We start from the raw sequence: 15,710 nt of genomic DNA, 5'->3' as shown, positions 1-15,710 counted from the left end.
GTAGCCTGAGAGAATGCTGTCCTTTTAAACCGCCTACCATTGCAGCAGCCCTACTGACCCCAACTTGGCTTCAATGGCTGTCATCACAAAGACTTCTCCAATTTAGTGATGTTCCCACCCCACTCCCCGCCACACCCTTGGTACAGAAGATGGTGACGAGAAATGGGATTGGCTGGTATGCAGGGTGGCTAGAGAGAGAGAGAGACAGGCAGTGGGGAAAAATGTGGGGCTAAGATGCACAAAGGCTAGGGATCGATAATGGGATTGTGGAATGGGCATCGATGAGGGGGTGGTATGAATGGGAGACAATGGGCACTGGAAAGAGAGTAGGTCCTCGGTATATCTTGTAGATTGGGGAGCAACATACATGGCACTGAGGGGAGCAGCCATTAACTGTGGACTTGACTGGTGTGTCTTGCATTTGGAACTGTCATGTATTGAAAGGAAAGAAAAACAGAACATTGTTGTAAATCAGAAAAGAATAAAGATTGGTTGGTGATGCTTTGTCAGATTGTTCACCTTCTCATTAAAAGAAAAGCTAATTTATTCAATGTTTAAACATTTTAGGATTATATAGTATTAGAAAGGAAATTACTGACTTAAAAATGGGAAGAGTATCTGCAACTAGACATAAAAGTAGATACAGTCGATGTGAAATGCAAAGTGACCACTACTGAGTACAGGCATGGGGTGCCCTCTGCTGACAACTAGGGTTATGCCCATTTTTGTGACATGACAAAACTGCAAATTTTGGAAGAATAATAATTTTGTTTATCATATACATAGGCAGTTGATACATTTTCAACCTTTGTTTTTATTATTTTCTATCATGCCCTTTCCTAAAGGCATTGACTCCTTGCTGGTATGCAGTTCCACATGCACCAAGCCTTCACTGATCCATCAACCTCAACAGTGGAGATGATTGGATAGTGGGAGTGCTGTGCCAAAGCCGAATAGAATTTTCACTTGATACCTGCTTACAGACCTTTCCAGAAGATGTGACTAGAACATAGGGGGTGGCGGGGGAGTGGTTTGCAATGTTGGCCAATCCTGCTGCTCTGTGGTGAGACCAATTCCAGCAGCGCCAGCACTGGCTGAGATCTGTTGTTAACTCTGATCTGGGATGAAGTTTAGTAGCTTCTCGGTCTGTAACACTTATTATAACAGGGACTTCCATTGACTATTATATTAATCAAGTTTATAAAATGTAACTTTTGATTTGAAAGTCTAATTGGTGTAATATTAGTTGTATTGAAAGTCTTTACAGACAAATTTATGGAAAAATTTAATTTGGATGATCCTATCAAAGGTAAAACGTCTGAGTGCCAACAAAGGAATAGTTTCTTAAAAGCTCAGGACCCCAGTTTTGCTGGCTGTCAAATTAGATTTACATAGTTTGTGACAAATGAGAAAATGGTCTTGCAGTATCTCTAACAGTACTACTAACTGAAAGAAGATTTCATTCTGCACTTATTAAAGTTTACGGTAAAGATTTCTGTGGTGCTAACTTGTTTTTATTTCCACAGAGCAGCCCTGGCCTCTGCCCACCAAGGACAACCTCTGCCAGATAAGCTAAGTGTCCTTGAAAGCACTCCACAAGTTAGAGGATTGCACACAATTATTAGGTAACTTTAGACCTGCTTTAGCATATTTTAAATATATATAATTTGTCTGTTCTAGCTGAGTACATAACAAGAGGGAAAGAGAACTGCTGACGTCTCATTCATGAAGCTGATGGTACGCTTAATGAAGGACTAGTTTTGACACTACACAACAGCCATTGTTGAGTCTGGGGCCCAGTTACCGATTGATTGAGTGCATGAAGGGTCCAAATGATCAAGGAGTTGGCCAGTGTAGGTCCTCCCACTTTCCTGAAAGAAGTTGCCTGTCATGTTTCTGTTGAAGAAAAGCTGAGACTTTGGCTGCTAACTACTGGAAAATGTAATTTTGAGGTCAGATACAAGGGGCTGGATTCTGCGCTGGCATGATTCTCCGTTTTGCCGGCGCCGGGGGTTTCCTGATAGAGTGGGGCTGCCCCACAATGGGAAACCCCATCGACCGGCCAGCGTAATGGGGCAGAAATTTGGCATGGCGGAGAACCCTCATATATCCGGGTCTAGGTATTTCAACTGTGATTCGGTTGAAGAGAGACAAATAACTATCTGAAGCTCTCTACTTCCTTTCAGTGGATCATAGTGTGTGTTCATGTCTTGGTTAGGAGGATGGTCGCAATGAGTTATGCTACTTGTCATGTCAGTGGTTAGGAGATCTTTGTTTCTTCTGTTCATGAATCAGGCTCATTGGTTTTCTTGTAACGTCTGGAATGAGGGGACTTCAAGATAACATGCCCGAAACAAACAAATCCACCTCCTGTGTTGTGTTCGGTTATCCAATCAGTTAACTAACTGAGTCAAAACTAGTCCAGGGTACTGTGAATGATTCACCAGTCAATCTGCTCATGAAAGCAACCTGGAGGAAGTAGGCATATTAGCAGGTGGTGGGAGTGGGGCGATGCCAAGATTCTTCCCACTAGAATCTAGATAACCCTGAAAATCAATGCCCTAATAGGTACAGTGAGATATTAACTGGGAAAGCAATGAAATCTTTCTTGTGGTTCATTATGTTGAGCTGACAGATCTACCTGTTTATATTCCAGCGGTGCTGCTACATACACTTGAAAATTTGTAAGTCTAGGTTCTGCCAACTTGCACTTGATTGAGCTTTATGGAATTAGATTTGTGGGATGTGACCTTACAAGGAGATTATTTACATTTAATTGAGTAAATAGAAACTCTACAAGTGGTTATAGGTTGTTCAGTTATACTTGGAGACTCTTAATTGTACTGAAAGTTTTTGCTTTTGTCAGATACCCAACTAATCTAAAATAAATTGGTGCAAATTATAAATCAGAAGTCTAATCTAGTTTGAATCATGTTTGGACCACTTAAAGAAGGAAAGGACTTTCATTTGTATATTAGCGTTCGCATTCTCAGGATGTCTGAAGTAATTCACAATCAATTAAGTGCTTTTGAAATTTGGACACTGAGGGGCAACATGCCAGCCAATTTGCACGCACCAACTCTCTGTGGGGGTTGAACCAATGTGATTCGGGCTACAGTGATACTGCAGAACAAAGCTTTTTCTCTTGAAGTTTACACTTTAGCTTTCAATTAGTTTCTATATTCCATTGTTCTTTATATAACTAAATTTGATTTGGTTTTGCTTTAATTGGATGAGTAATTTAATATACACCGTTTTCAATTAATATTTTCAAAAATGTCCTATAAATGCCAACCTCTAATTAATCTATTGTTTAAAGCTGACATACTGCAGTTGGTGTTTCAGAAATGTTATTGGATGAATAATGTTTTGATTCTTCATTGGCTGTTGAACAGAAATAAAGACACGAGTCGAGATGAGTTCATCTTCTATTCAAAGAGATTGATGAGGTTGCTGATTGAACATGCCCTTTCTTTCCTGCCACTCAAGGTAAGATTTTCACCTGTACTTGTCCTCAAATTGTGAGGACATTGGACCTCATGAGCAACATATACATTGCATTTGGATTTTTACTGAGTCTGATTTAGTTTTATAATCATTACTCATTCTTAGCAAAACTAAAACCATTGATCTGTTTTCATTAGAACAAAGGACATAATAATTAGATGGGTGTTTGAAATTATGAAGGCATGGGACTAAGTACTGAAAACATTGTTACTTGTTGAGGGGCCGATCACATGAGGACATGAGATTAGATATAAAAAGATTATAAAGAGCAAGAAAAATATTTTACATTGGCTTCGGAGGCTGGGAATGCAGTGCCAATGTTAGTGATGATGTGGAGATGCCGGCGTTGGACTGGGGTGAGCACAGTAAGAAGTCTTACAAAACCAGGTTAAAGTCCAACAGGTTTGATTCAAACACGAGCTTTCGGAGCGCAGCTCCTTCCTCAGGTGAATGGCGAGGTATGTTCCAGAAACATTTATATAGACAAAGTCAGAGATGCTGGACAATGCTTGGAATGCAGGCATTTGCAGGTAATCAAATCGTTACAGATCCAGGGAGAGGGATAATCACAGGTTAAAGAGGTGTAAATTGTCTCAAGCCCGAACAGTTGGTAGGATTTTGCAAGTCCAGGCCTGATGGTGGGGGGTGGATGTAATGCGACATGAATCCAAGATCCCGGTTGAGGCCGCACTCATGCGTGCGGAACTTATAAGTTTTTGCTCGGCAATTCTGCGTTGTCGCGTGTCCTGAAGACCGCCTTGGAGAACGCTTACCCGGAGATCAGAGGCTGAATGCCCTTGACTGCTGAAGTGTTCCCTGACTGGAAGGGAACATTCCTGCCTGGTGATTGTTGCACGATGCCTGTTCATTCGTTGTCGCAGTGTCTGCATGGTCTCGCCAATGCAGACCGTGGATCTGTAACGATTTGATTACCTGCAAATGCCTGCATTCCAAGCATTGTCCAGCATCTCTGACTTTGTCTAGAAATGTTTCTGGAACATACCTCGCCATTCACCTGAGGAAGGAGCTGCGCTCCGAAAGCTCGTGTTTGAATCAAACCTGTTGGACTTTAACCTGGTGTTGTAAGACTTCTTACAATGTTAGTGATTTAAACAAAGACCATCTCAACGTTTAAGAATGTTAAATTACGGGTGGAGCAAAGGTTAGCACTGCCGCATCACGGCGCTGAGGACCCAGGTTTGACCCTGGTCCCAGGTCACTGTCCGTGTGGAGTTTGCACGTTCTCCCCGTGTTTGCATGGGATTCACCCCCACAACCCAAAGATGTGCAAGGTAGATGGATTGGCCCTAATAAATTGCCCCTTAATTGGAAAAAAAAATTGGATATTGGATATTCTTACAAAAAGAATAATTTAAGTTGCTAGTTGAAAGGGGAGAAAGGAAAGATGTTTGGTGAACGGAGCAAGCATATGGAATTAGGACTATCGCTGAAGTGGTGGATAAACATCAACATGGATTTCTAACATCCTCAATGTATTTCTTTGTAACATGACGAGAGGAATGAGACAATGGGACAGAATGAGGCTTACATTGTGAGCTGTCTTTTATTCTGGCTCAAGTCCAGCATTTTTGTGCTGGCTTTTGCTGTCTGATAGTAACGAGGAAAAATGCTTCATTTACTGATTATTGATTTTCTTTAATATTTATAGCCTGTTACAGTGGAAACACCTCAAGGAGAACTGTATGAAGGGAAGAGATTTGGTGGAAAGCGGGTAAGCATCTCACTGTTTCCTAGAAGGTCTTTAGAAATTTTTTCTGTTTATTTTTTTTTAAATTTCTCTGATTAAGGGGCAATTTACGTGGCCATTCCACCTATCCTGCACATCTTTGGCTTGTGGGGGTGAGACTGTGATCGAACCCAGGTCCTCAGCGCCGTGAGGCAACAGTGCTAACTACTGCTCCACCGTGCCACCCCTGAAATTTTACGGTTATTAATGTGAGTTTGTATTGTTTTACACAAAGCATCCGTCAAATCCTTCACTAGTATTGTATGTTGTTTTCATTAGTTATTTAGAGGAGGAAAGGTTTGGTTTTTGGGAGGATGAGGAACTAAAAAGTGATTAGGATTTATGGATAAAGGGTGAGAACTCTTTAGGAAAGAGGAGACTATTATGCTGAATTAATTATAAGATTATAGATGAAACACAACAAAACTAAATCCAGAAAATCATTCATTATGGTAAAGGGCTCAATGAGGACATGGGTTTTAAAATTCAGAATTCTAAAAGGAAGCTGAGTGGAATTATTTTAACCAGTTATAATTGTGGAATAAGTTTATGGGAGAATGCCATTAATATGGTTCATTTAACTAGCCAATTAGATGTATTTGTGGCGAGAGTTCAGTGGTTTGTTCTGTTCTTTGATATGGTTAGAAACCAGATTTATTTAGTTGATCTTAATAAACAATGTTTTGCATTGTATAGTACATTTTAAGACCTCCAGATGACTCAAAGTACTTCATAGCCAATTAAGTATCTCTTAGAAATATAGCCAATAAAGTAGCCAATTGAATATCCCTTAGAAATTTAGGGCAAGAGTTTCTGTTTGGGAGACTATGGGCGCGATTTCCTGCCTCGTTACACTCGCGCTCAAGCGAAACAAGGCTGGTGAGTAGCGGGTGAGGCCAAAAACAGGAACCGTGCCAGGCGGCAAACAGTTTGCGATGCAACCGGCCCAGTCCCCGAGGCGAAATAGGAATCTTGCCTTGGTGAAAAACCAACAACAACACTTACAACAACCATTTCCATACAATTAACGAGAGCCACACTTGCCCAACGGCCTCCCGTCTTTCGGTGGCCTCCCCAGCAAGTGGTCACGCTGGTGCCGATTAGTACTCCTTTTTTAAAAACGTGAACCTGGCGGAAGGGCTTCTGTGGGGAGCCGAAGAGGTGAGTAGCCATCTTTGCTCACAGGCAAAGAGACTGGGAAATGGGGGACCCTCAACACAAGATGCGGGACCCTCCACAGGGGTGGGCCGCCATGGGAGAGTGGGGAACGGGGGGTGCAACAGCTCGCTGCGCTACCAGGCCAACCCCTGGATTGTGAGTACCTGTTCCGGGGGTAACCCTTGTCTCTGCCGTCAGCCCCCGGACCACCCACAACCCCTACCGACTGCTGAGGCCTCTGGTTGCGCATCTGAAGACTATAGTCTCTAGGGAATTGGCAGTCGTGGCTAAGTGAGCACTTCATACAACCCAAGTGTATTCCTGTGGATGGGCGGGTCCTGCAGCATGAGGGAGTCATTGCCTCGCATCCCAGCATCCCAATCAGACTGCAATGCCTGGACAGTGTGCCAGAATACCGTGGGAGGCAACACCACAGATGCAGCCGCCAACATCTGAACATCCAGGAGATGGGACACAGCTCCGGAGGACATGTCCATGACCAGAGGATGGGTGAGTGCCACAGGAGGGGGCCAGCGCCAGGTCCGATTATGTTGTGAGCAGGTGTACAGGGTCTGGGGCGGGGTGAGGAGGGCTTGCTGCGGCCTGGAGTACTTGGGCAGGGCATTCTGGATAGAGAGTGGTGAGGATCACACGGGGAATGGAGTGTTCTGGGGTGGGAGCCACCGTTGTTTGTCAGTCCAACACCCCCTCCCAATGCCTTACAGATGTTGAACGCTATGGCAGGGATGTTGGATGTAGAGATTGCCCTAGTGTGCTGGTGCTATGCGATTCCCCACACCTGGAGGACCCGGCCGCTCATCAGGCTAGGGAGGGACCCAGAGGGAATGTCCCGCGATGGCCCAGGGTGTACAGGTGTCGCTTGTCGTTTGAACCGATGACAAACAGCATGTGCCGCAGGAAGCTCCACCTCAACAAAGAGATGGTGCAACACAGTCCAAAGATGTGCGGGTTAGGTGGATTGGCCATGCTAAATTGCCCTTAGTGTCCTAAAAAGTAGGTTAAGAGGGGGGGGTTGTTGGGTTACGGGTATAGGGTGGATACGTGGGTTTGAGTAGGGTGATCATTGCTCAGCACAACATCGAGGGCCGAAGGGCCTGTTCTGTGCTGTACTGTTCTATGTTCTAACACCTGTGCCATATCCTCACGGAGGTGCCACCACGTGGAGGAGGAGGACACGCGCTCCTGGTGGCCGTCAAGATCACTGCAGATCTGACCTTTTTATGCCAGGGAATGATTCCAGGGCTCCATTCCAGGGTTCGAGTGGGGACCTGTGCTGTATCTCGAAGCCCACAGCTGCATCCGGCAAGTCATGTATGCACAGGCGGAAGATGATATCCACTTTGATATGGACCAGGCCTAACACGATGTCCGGGCAGCAGGTTACACTGACATCACCTGGATGCCCCAGGTCCAGGGAGTCGTATATGCCATGCATGTTTCCCTGCATTCACTGGGCCATCTGGGGGTGCTCTATGTTAACCAAAAGGGATTCCATTCCATCAACATACAACATGTCTGCGACCACCAGATGAAGATAAGGCACATGTATGCCCGCTTCCCGGGTGCGTACATGACAGCTACATTGTGGGGCTGTCGGTCATCCCTGCCCTTTTCAAGGAGCACCCCAGGATGGGCGACTGGCTCTTTGGGGATAAGGAATATCCGCTGAGGACCTGGCTAATTACTCCAGTACGGAAGCCGGAGACTGAAGCGGAGACCAGGTTCAATGAGGCCCATGCAGTCACCTGGGTTGTCGGTGAGCAGTGCATTGGACTCCTGTAGATGTGGTTCCGATACCTCAACCGCCCTGGAGGTGCCTTCCAGTACACTGCCCTGTGGGTCGCCCGAATTGTTGTGGTTTGCTGTGTCATCCACAACCTCGAACAGCAGTCTCGCAATGAGCTGGAGGTTGGTGACGAGGAACATGTGGCCACTCTGAGGGTGGGGAAATAGGATGATGAGGTGCTGGTTAGACGGCATAGTACCACAGTGGTTAGCACTGTTACTTCATAGCACCAGAGTCCTGGGCTTGATTCCCGCTTGGGTCACTTTTGTGGGCAGCACGGTAGCACAATGGTTAGGACTGTTGTTTCACAGCGCCAGGATCCCAGGTTCGATTCCCGGCTTGGGTCACTCTCTGTACGGAGTCTGCACGTTCTCCCTGTGTCTGTGTGGGTTTCCTCCGGGTGCTCCGGTTTACTCCCACAAGTCTCGAAAGATGTGCTGTTAGGTGAATTGGACATTCTGAATTCTCCCTCAGTGTACCCGAACAGGCGCCGGAGTGTGGCGAAAACGGGATTTTCATAGTAACTTCATTGCAATGTTAATGTAAGCCTACTTGTGACAATTTATTTTTTTAATTTTAGAGTACCCAATTATTATTTTTTCCAATTAAGGGGCAATTTAGCGTGGCCAATCCACCTAACCTGCACATCTTTGGGTTGTGGGGGTCAAACCCACACAGATATGGGGAGAATGTGCAAACTGCACACTGACAGTGACCCAGGCCGGGGTTTCGAACCCGGGTCCTCAGCGCCGGAGTCCCAGTGTTAATCACTGCGCCGCATGCCGCCCCTATTTGTGACAATAATAAAGATTACAGCCGGAGGCTGTAAGACAGGTGGCAGCGGTGAGTGTCTGGCAAGCCCGGAGGGCCAGGGAGGCCTTCTTACCAATTCACTTCGCGCGTGGCCTGTCCATCGCCGTGATCTTACCAACACACCGCCCCCATTTCCCACCCTCCCAGGGTATGTCACGTCACTCCAGGGTGCTGGGACTGTGTTGGCACTGTCCGCAGGTCACTGTCAAGGGCACGGGGTGTGATGATAACCCACAGGGAGCTGGGCGCTGGTGCTCCTCAATCTATACCATAGTCTGATCCCTGCCTGTCTGCTGAGTGCTTGTTCACACACATTACCTGCATGCGTTGATGCATCGTGAAAGAAAGTGACAGAGGCTTCCTACTGGTTGTGCACTTATTGTTCAATATAGGTCCCTACTCTGAAGATGTTGCAGCCCCCACCCCTAACCCCCTACCTATCCCCTCCACCCGGTGCCCTCAGTGAACCTCGATGTGCTTTGCCCTCCTAGCTTTACCACTATGTCTAGGTGTCACCCCAGGATGCACATACAAGGTGGAGACAGCCCTACTTACCTTGTCCCGTGGCCTTCGCTGCCTCTGGCAGGTGCGGCACATGCCTAGCCGTGCTGCCCTGTCTTGTGGGCTGACCCCGGGGTACGGCCTCATCAGAGAGGTGGAACTCTGGAGAACTGGTGGCCACCGACTCCGCGACATGGGACAGGTTCGGGTTGGCACTCAGCACCTCCCCTCCTCCCTGTTGGTGCACATAGGGCCCTGGGGTTCACGTTTGGATGGAAGGGCAGCTGGTTCGAGCCCCAGCTTCCCCTATATCATCTGTCTCTGCCAGCCCTAGCGGTTCCCCATGGCCCGCACCATGGTGTTGAAACCCTCGGCATTGCTCCTCAATGACTGGGACAAGTTCCACAGTGCCTCGGCCATTTCCGTCTGAGAGTGGGACATGTCCCGCAGAGCCTCATCAAGGTCGACCTGGTACTCGGTGATATTCCCCCAGTGAGGCAGACATACTGCCGAGACCCTCAGCCATGGCCGTCACTGATTGCGCGAAGCCTTGGACATTCATGGTGCTGACATTCCACTGCAGTTGCCACCCTACGGTGTTGGCCTCGGTGCCACTCATTGCCGGCGCCATCTCCTGTGGCTGTAGCCTCTGGGACTCTTCCAATCGGCTATGGATCTGCTGGAGAGATGCTGACATCTCCCTCTGAATGTTCCGGCCACTCCCTGTCGTCTCCATCAACTCCGGGTAACCCAGCTCTAGAGGCTCCGCATCAGACTGGGACCCAGCTGGATGTACATCAGCAGCTGTGTGATGCTCACCAGATTGTGCCCCAGAAGACTGCCCACTAACATTTCCCACCAAGGTGTGTGTATCTGCGCTGGTGGAGGATGGGGGACAGCTATGCTGCGACTTTTAACAGTTTCATTCTAGGAGCTCTCCTCGGGGTCAGGAGACGGTGCCGCCTGATTGGGCCGGCTCTGTCGGCTGCTCGACCTGCGGGAGAATGGACATGTGGTTTGTTGGAGGAATGGGTTGGTCAGTAAGGCAATCACTACTCACATTTGGCAGGTCCTCCGGGTGGGGTCCGGTAGTTCCTCACCTGTGCGGCATCCGCCAGCCTCTGAGTTGGTGACTGCCTTGTCCTCAGCCACACCAGTCATCTCCAGGGCCCGCTCCTCGAAGGAGGTAAGGATTCTCAAGTCCGGCACCCCACCGCCAGTCTGAGCCCTCTCCCGGTGATTGTGGGAGAGCTTTTCCTGAGGAGACACAGAGAGGGCATTGTTAGCCACACGCGTGTTTCACAGTGGTGGGGCTGGGTGTGAAGGGAGGGTGGGGTGGAGAGCGGGTTGAAGGGGGGGGTGGAGGGAGGGCGGAGGGGGGGAATGGAGGGAGAGTTGGAGGTCATCTAGGAGGATGCTCTCTTGGGGGGTGGGGTGGGACATTGGTGTCTACTCACTCATGCTGCCAGGTGTTGATCGTTGACCTTCTTCCGACACTGGAGGCCAGGTCTCCTGGTCACACTGCCCGAATTGACTGTGCAACTACCTCGTCGCACACAGCACTGGTTGCCTTGTGGCTCACCCTGCGGGACCCTCGGGGGGAACAGGACATCCCTCTTGGCCTCCACCGTGTCCAGGGGCCTCCCCAGGTCAGCATCCCTGAATCTTGGGGCTGGTCTCCTCGGCGCTATTGTTGACGGGCTGACTGGGGTTGGCTGAGCTAGTGCAGCTTAAGTGCTGCTTGATCTTATTAAGGTGAGCACAGTTCCGGTGAATCAACTGGCGCGCTGGCATTCGGGGCGGGAAGCCCGTGAGTCCTTGTTAAGTGGACCGATTAACGTTGAATAGTGTTGCCGGCCGAGCGCCGGGAAACCTGTGGCAATTCCCGCTCGCTAGCAATTCTCAGCTGGTACGGGAATCAAACCCGCGCTGGTGGCCTTGTTTTGCATCACAAACCAGCTGTCTAGCCCACTGAGCTAAACCAGCCCCTGCTATTGATGCCAAGTTTTTTAAAAAAAGGTCTAAGATATTTGCCTTTCTTCTTAAAAAGACATTGGTGAAGTCATTATTCACAAAATTAATTCCAGTTCTGAACTGAGAATGGTAACATCCTTAAAAAGGGGATGGCTTTGACTGTCGCCTAAACGGGGAGAAAACAAAGTTTTGATTATTTTTAGTCCTGACCGCTGCCAACGCCTTTGCTCACTATGAGCTAAGAGAGCAACAGACTTCACTGTGCATGACTGCGTTCACTGTGATGTTGGCAGCAAGCGCAGTCTTATGAAACATGACCGGAAACCTGTACATAGGATGGTCCCACAAATACCAAATGTAACAATGAGCAGGTAATCTGTTTTTAGTTGTTGATTGAGGGATAGGCTAGGACACTGGGAGAACTTCCTCTGCTATTTGAAATAACGCCATGACAACCTGTTACACGGGCCTGAGAGGATAAACAGGGCCTCATTTAAACATCTCAACTGAACAATTGTGCCACAAGCAGTGAAATCCTCTATTTTACCCTGGGCTGTTGACTTCGATTTTACGCCCAAGTCTCTGGGAGTGTTTGTGACATGCAAAAAGTAACCTTTCCATTCAAATCATGACAGTTGGAAAATTGAGAAGATTCATTTTTTAAAACCTGGAAAGCAATTTGAACAGCTGAGGAGAACTGATAATACAGTAGTCCCCCTTTATAACGCGGGTGTTGGGGTCCAAGACCCCAACCCGCGTTGTATCCGAGCCGCGGATATCCATGATGGGGGTTTTAAATTTATTTAAAAATCTATGCATGCGCTTCCCATTGTGAGTCTACGGGGGGCGGGGGGAGAGGTCAGACCCCCGTAGACTCACAATGGGAAGCGCTAGCATAGATTTTAAATAAATTTAAAACCCCCATCGTGGATCCAATTAAAATTTCAGCGGCCGGCTCACTTTGATCCGGAGAGGGAAGCTGCTCTCACTGAAATCAGCCGGCCGCTGAAATTGACACTGCCGGCTGCTCTCTCCCTCCAATCCAACTTTTAAGTTTTAATGTTTCTGATTGGAGGGAGAGAGCAGCCGGCAGTGTCAATTTCAGCGGACGGCTCACTTTGATCCAGAGAGGGAAGCTGCTCTCACTGAAACAATCAGCTGGCCGCTGAAATTGACACTGCCGGCTGCTCTCTCCCTCCAATCAGAAACATTAAAACCCCCTCTCCCCCCACACCCTCCGGCTCGCCCCCTCTCCCCCCACAATCTCCAACTAGCCCCCTCTCCCCCCACACCCTCCTGCTCGCCCCCTCTCTCACCCCCCCCCCCACCCTCCGGCTCGCCCCCTCTCCCCCACACCCTCCTGCTCTCCCCCACAGCGTCCAGCTCGCCCCCTCTCCCCCACACCCTCCTCCTCCCCCCCCTCTCCTCCTCCCCCCCTCTCCTCCTCCCCCCTCCTCCTCCCCCCTCTCCTCCTCCCCCCTCTCCCCCTCCCCTCCTCCCCCCCTCTCCTCCTCCTCCCCCCCCCTCTCCTCCCCCCCTCCGTCCCCTCTCCGTCCCCCCTCTCCTCCCCCGTCCCCCCTCTCCTCCCCCGTCCCCCCTCTCCTCCCCGTCCCCCAACACCCGCAGGGCCCTCCTCTCTCCCCCAACAACCCGCAGGGCCCTCCTCTCCCCCCAACACCCGCAGGGCCCTCCTCTTCCCCCCAACACCCCCCCCCCTCTTCTCCCCCCAACACCCGCCCCCCCCTCTTCTCCCCCCCAACACCCGCCCCCCCCATCTTCTCCCCCCCAACACCCGCACCCCCTCTTCTCCCCCCCAACACTCGCCCCCCCTCTTCCCCCCCAAACACCCGCCCCCCCTCTTCTCCCCCCCAACCCCCGCCCCCCTCCTCTCCCCCCCAACCCCCGCCCCCCTCTTCTCCCCCCCCAACACCCGCCCCCCCCTCTTTTCCCCCCCAACACCCACCCCCCCCTCTTCCCCCCCCCAACACCCCCCCCCCTCTTCTCCCCCCCAACACCCGCCCCCCCTCTTCTCCCCCCCCCAACACCCGCCCCCCCTCTTCTCCCCCCAACACCCACCCCCCTCTTCTCCCCCCAACACCCGCCCCCCCGCTTCTCCCCCCCAACACCCCGCCCCCCCCTCTTCTCCCCCCCAACACCCGCCCCCCTCTTCTCCCCCCCAACACTCGCCCCCCCTCTTTCCCCCCAACACCCGCCCCCCCTCTTCTCCCCCCAACACCCCGCCCCCCTCTTCTCCCCCCAACACCCGCCCCCCTCTTCTCCCCCCCCAACACCGCCCCCCCTCTTCTCCCCCCCAACACCCGCCCCCCCTCTTCTCCCCCCCAACACTCGCCCCCCCTCTTCCCCCCCAACCCCGCCCCCCTCTTCTCCCCCCAACCACCCGCCCCCCTCTTCTCCCCCCCAACACCCGCCCCCCCTCTTCTCCCCCCCCAACACCCGCCCCCCCCTCTTCTCCCCCCAGCACCCCCCCCCCTCTTCCCCCCCCCCAACACCCGCCCCCCCTCTTCTCCCCCCCAACACCCCCCCCCCCTCTTCTCCCCCCCCAAACACCCGCCCCCCCTCTTCTCCCCCCCAACACCCGCCCCCCTCTTCTCCCCCCCAACACCCGCCCCCCCCTCTTCCCCCCCCCCAACCCCGCCCCCCCTCTTCTCCCCCCCAACACCCGCCCCCCCCTCTTCTCCCCCCCAAACACCCCCCCCCCCTCTTCTCCCCCCCAACCCCGCCCCCCCCTCTTCTTCCCCCCCCAACACCCGCCCCCCCTCTTCTCCCCCCCAACACCCGCCCCCCCTCTTCTCCCCCCCACCCCCCCCCCCCCTCTTCCCCCCCCAACCCCCGCCCCCCCTCTTCTCCCCCCCAACACCCGCCCCCCCCCTCTTCTCCCCCCCAACACCCGCCCCCCCCAACACCCGCCCCCCCAACACCCGCCCCCCCTCTTCTCCCCCCCAACACCCGCCCCCCCAACACCCGCCCCCCCCAACACCCGCCCCCCCAACACCCGCCCCCCCTCTTCCCGCCCCCCTCTTCCCCGCCCCCCCCTCTTCTCCCCCCCCAAACACCCGCCCCCCCCCTCGTCTCCCCCCCCCAAACACCCGCCCCCCCCTCTTTCCCCCCCCCCCCCCCAAACACCCGCCCCCCCTCTTCTCCCCTCGCCAACACCCGCCCCCCCTCGGCAGTGTCAATTTCAGCGGCCAGCTGATTGTTTCAGTGAGAGCAGCTTCCCTCTCTGGATCAAAGTGAGCCGGCCGCTGAAATTGACACTGCCCGCTGCTCTCTCCCTCCAATCCAACTTTTAAGTTTTAATGTTTCTGATTGGAGGGAGAGAGCAGCCGGCAGTGTCAATTTCAGCGGACGGCTCGCTTTGATCCAGAGAGGGAAGCTGCTCTCTCGCTGAAACAATCAGCTGGCCGCTGAAATTGACACTGCCGGCTGCTCTCTCCCTCCAATCAGAAACATCAAAACTTAAAAGTTGGATTGGAGGGAGAGAGCAGCGGGCAGTGTCAATTTCAGCGGCCGGCTGATTATTTCAGTGAGAGCAGCTTCCCTCTCCGGATCAAAGTGAGCCGGCCGCTGAAATTGACACAACTGACAGTTGGGGTCCATCAGCCCCCGCGGTATATCGCGAACCGCGGTATTGCGGAGCGCGGTATAACGGGGGACTACTGTATAGAAATACTGGGCAGGAATCTCCGGTCTCCGACGCTGAAATCGCCTTCGGTGATCGGCCGGTGAACCTACGTTGGCGCTGAAATCAGGAGCGTGGCGCTTTTGCGATACTCCGCCCCCTCCCAAGACTGCGTACTCCTAGAGTACACTGTCGGGACAGCCTCAGGACATTACTTGAGGCCCTACCCCCGATACTCCGCCCCGATGGGCCGAGTTCCCAATCGGAGAATCCAGCCTATGTATTCAAGAGTTACCTACAAACATTTTGCTTTGCTCTGTGTAAAAGTACAACTTGTTATTCACAAAGTTAGATGACTTTGAAAACTATAGACTCATTTTAAAGTTTAGAAAATTGAAGTAATTTTTATTACAAATAAAAGTGGCTTTGCAAAGTGAACTGCTGATACCCCCATGAGGAAGTACCCGAACAAAATTCAGCCTATTTAGGAGAAATTAATAGAAAAATAAAAGAAATTTCTAAATTGTGTCGCATTTTTATCTGTAAATTCAGTATTGCAATTT

General features: G+C 51.3%; 1 protein-coding gene across 2 annotated transcripts in view; it reads left to right on the top strand.

The window, feature by feature from the left end:
* si:ch211-243j20.2 (uridine-cytidine kinase-like 1) overlaps positions 1 to 15,710 on the top strand; it is a 115,857-nt gene that overhangs the window by 74,746 nt on the left and 25,401 nt on the right. For both annotated transcript variants that reach the window (XM_038800031.1, XM_038800032.1), the window contains exons 9-11: positions 1,527 to 1,625; positions 3,396 to 3,489; positions 5,177 to 5,239. In XM_038800031.1, coding sequence (XP_038655959.1) covers positions 1,527 to 1,625; positions 3,396 to 3,489; positions 5,177 to 5,239 — 256 coding nt within the window. The remainder of the gene's footprint in view (positions 1 to 1,526; positions 1,626 to 3,395; positions 3,490 to 5,176; positions 5,240 to 15,710) is intronic.

Source organism: Scyliorhinus canicula, chromosome 6 (genome assembly GCF_902713615.1).
Source record: "Scyliorhinus canicula chromosome 6, sScyCan1.1, whole genome shotgun sequence".
In the NCBI taxonomy this organism is placed as follows: domain Eukaryota; kingdom Metazoa; phylum Chordata; class Chondrichthyes; order Carcharhiniformes; family Scyliorhinidae; genus Scyliorhinus; species Scyliorhinus canicula.
This window is presented reverse-complemented; position numbering and strand designations above follow the sequence as displayed.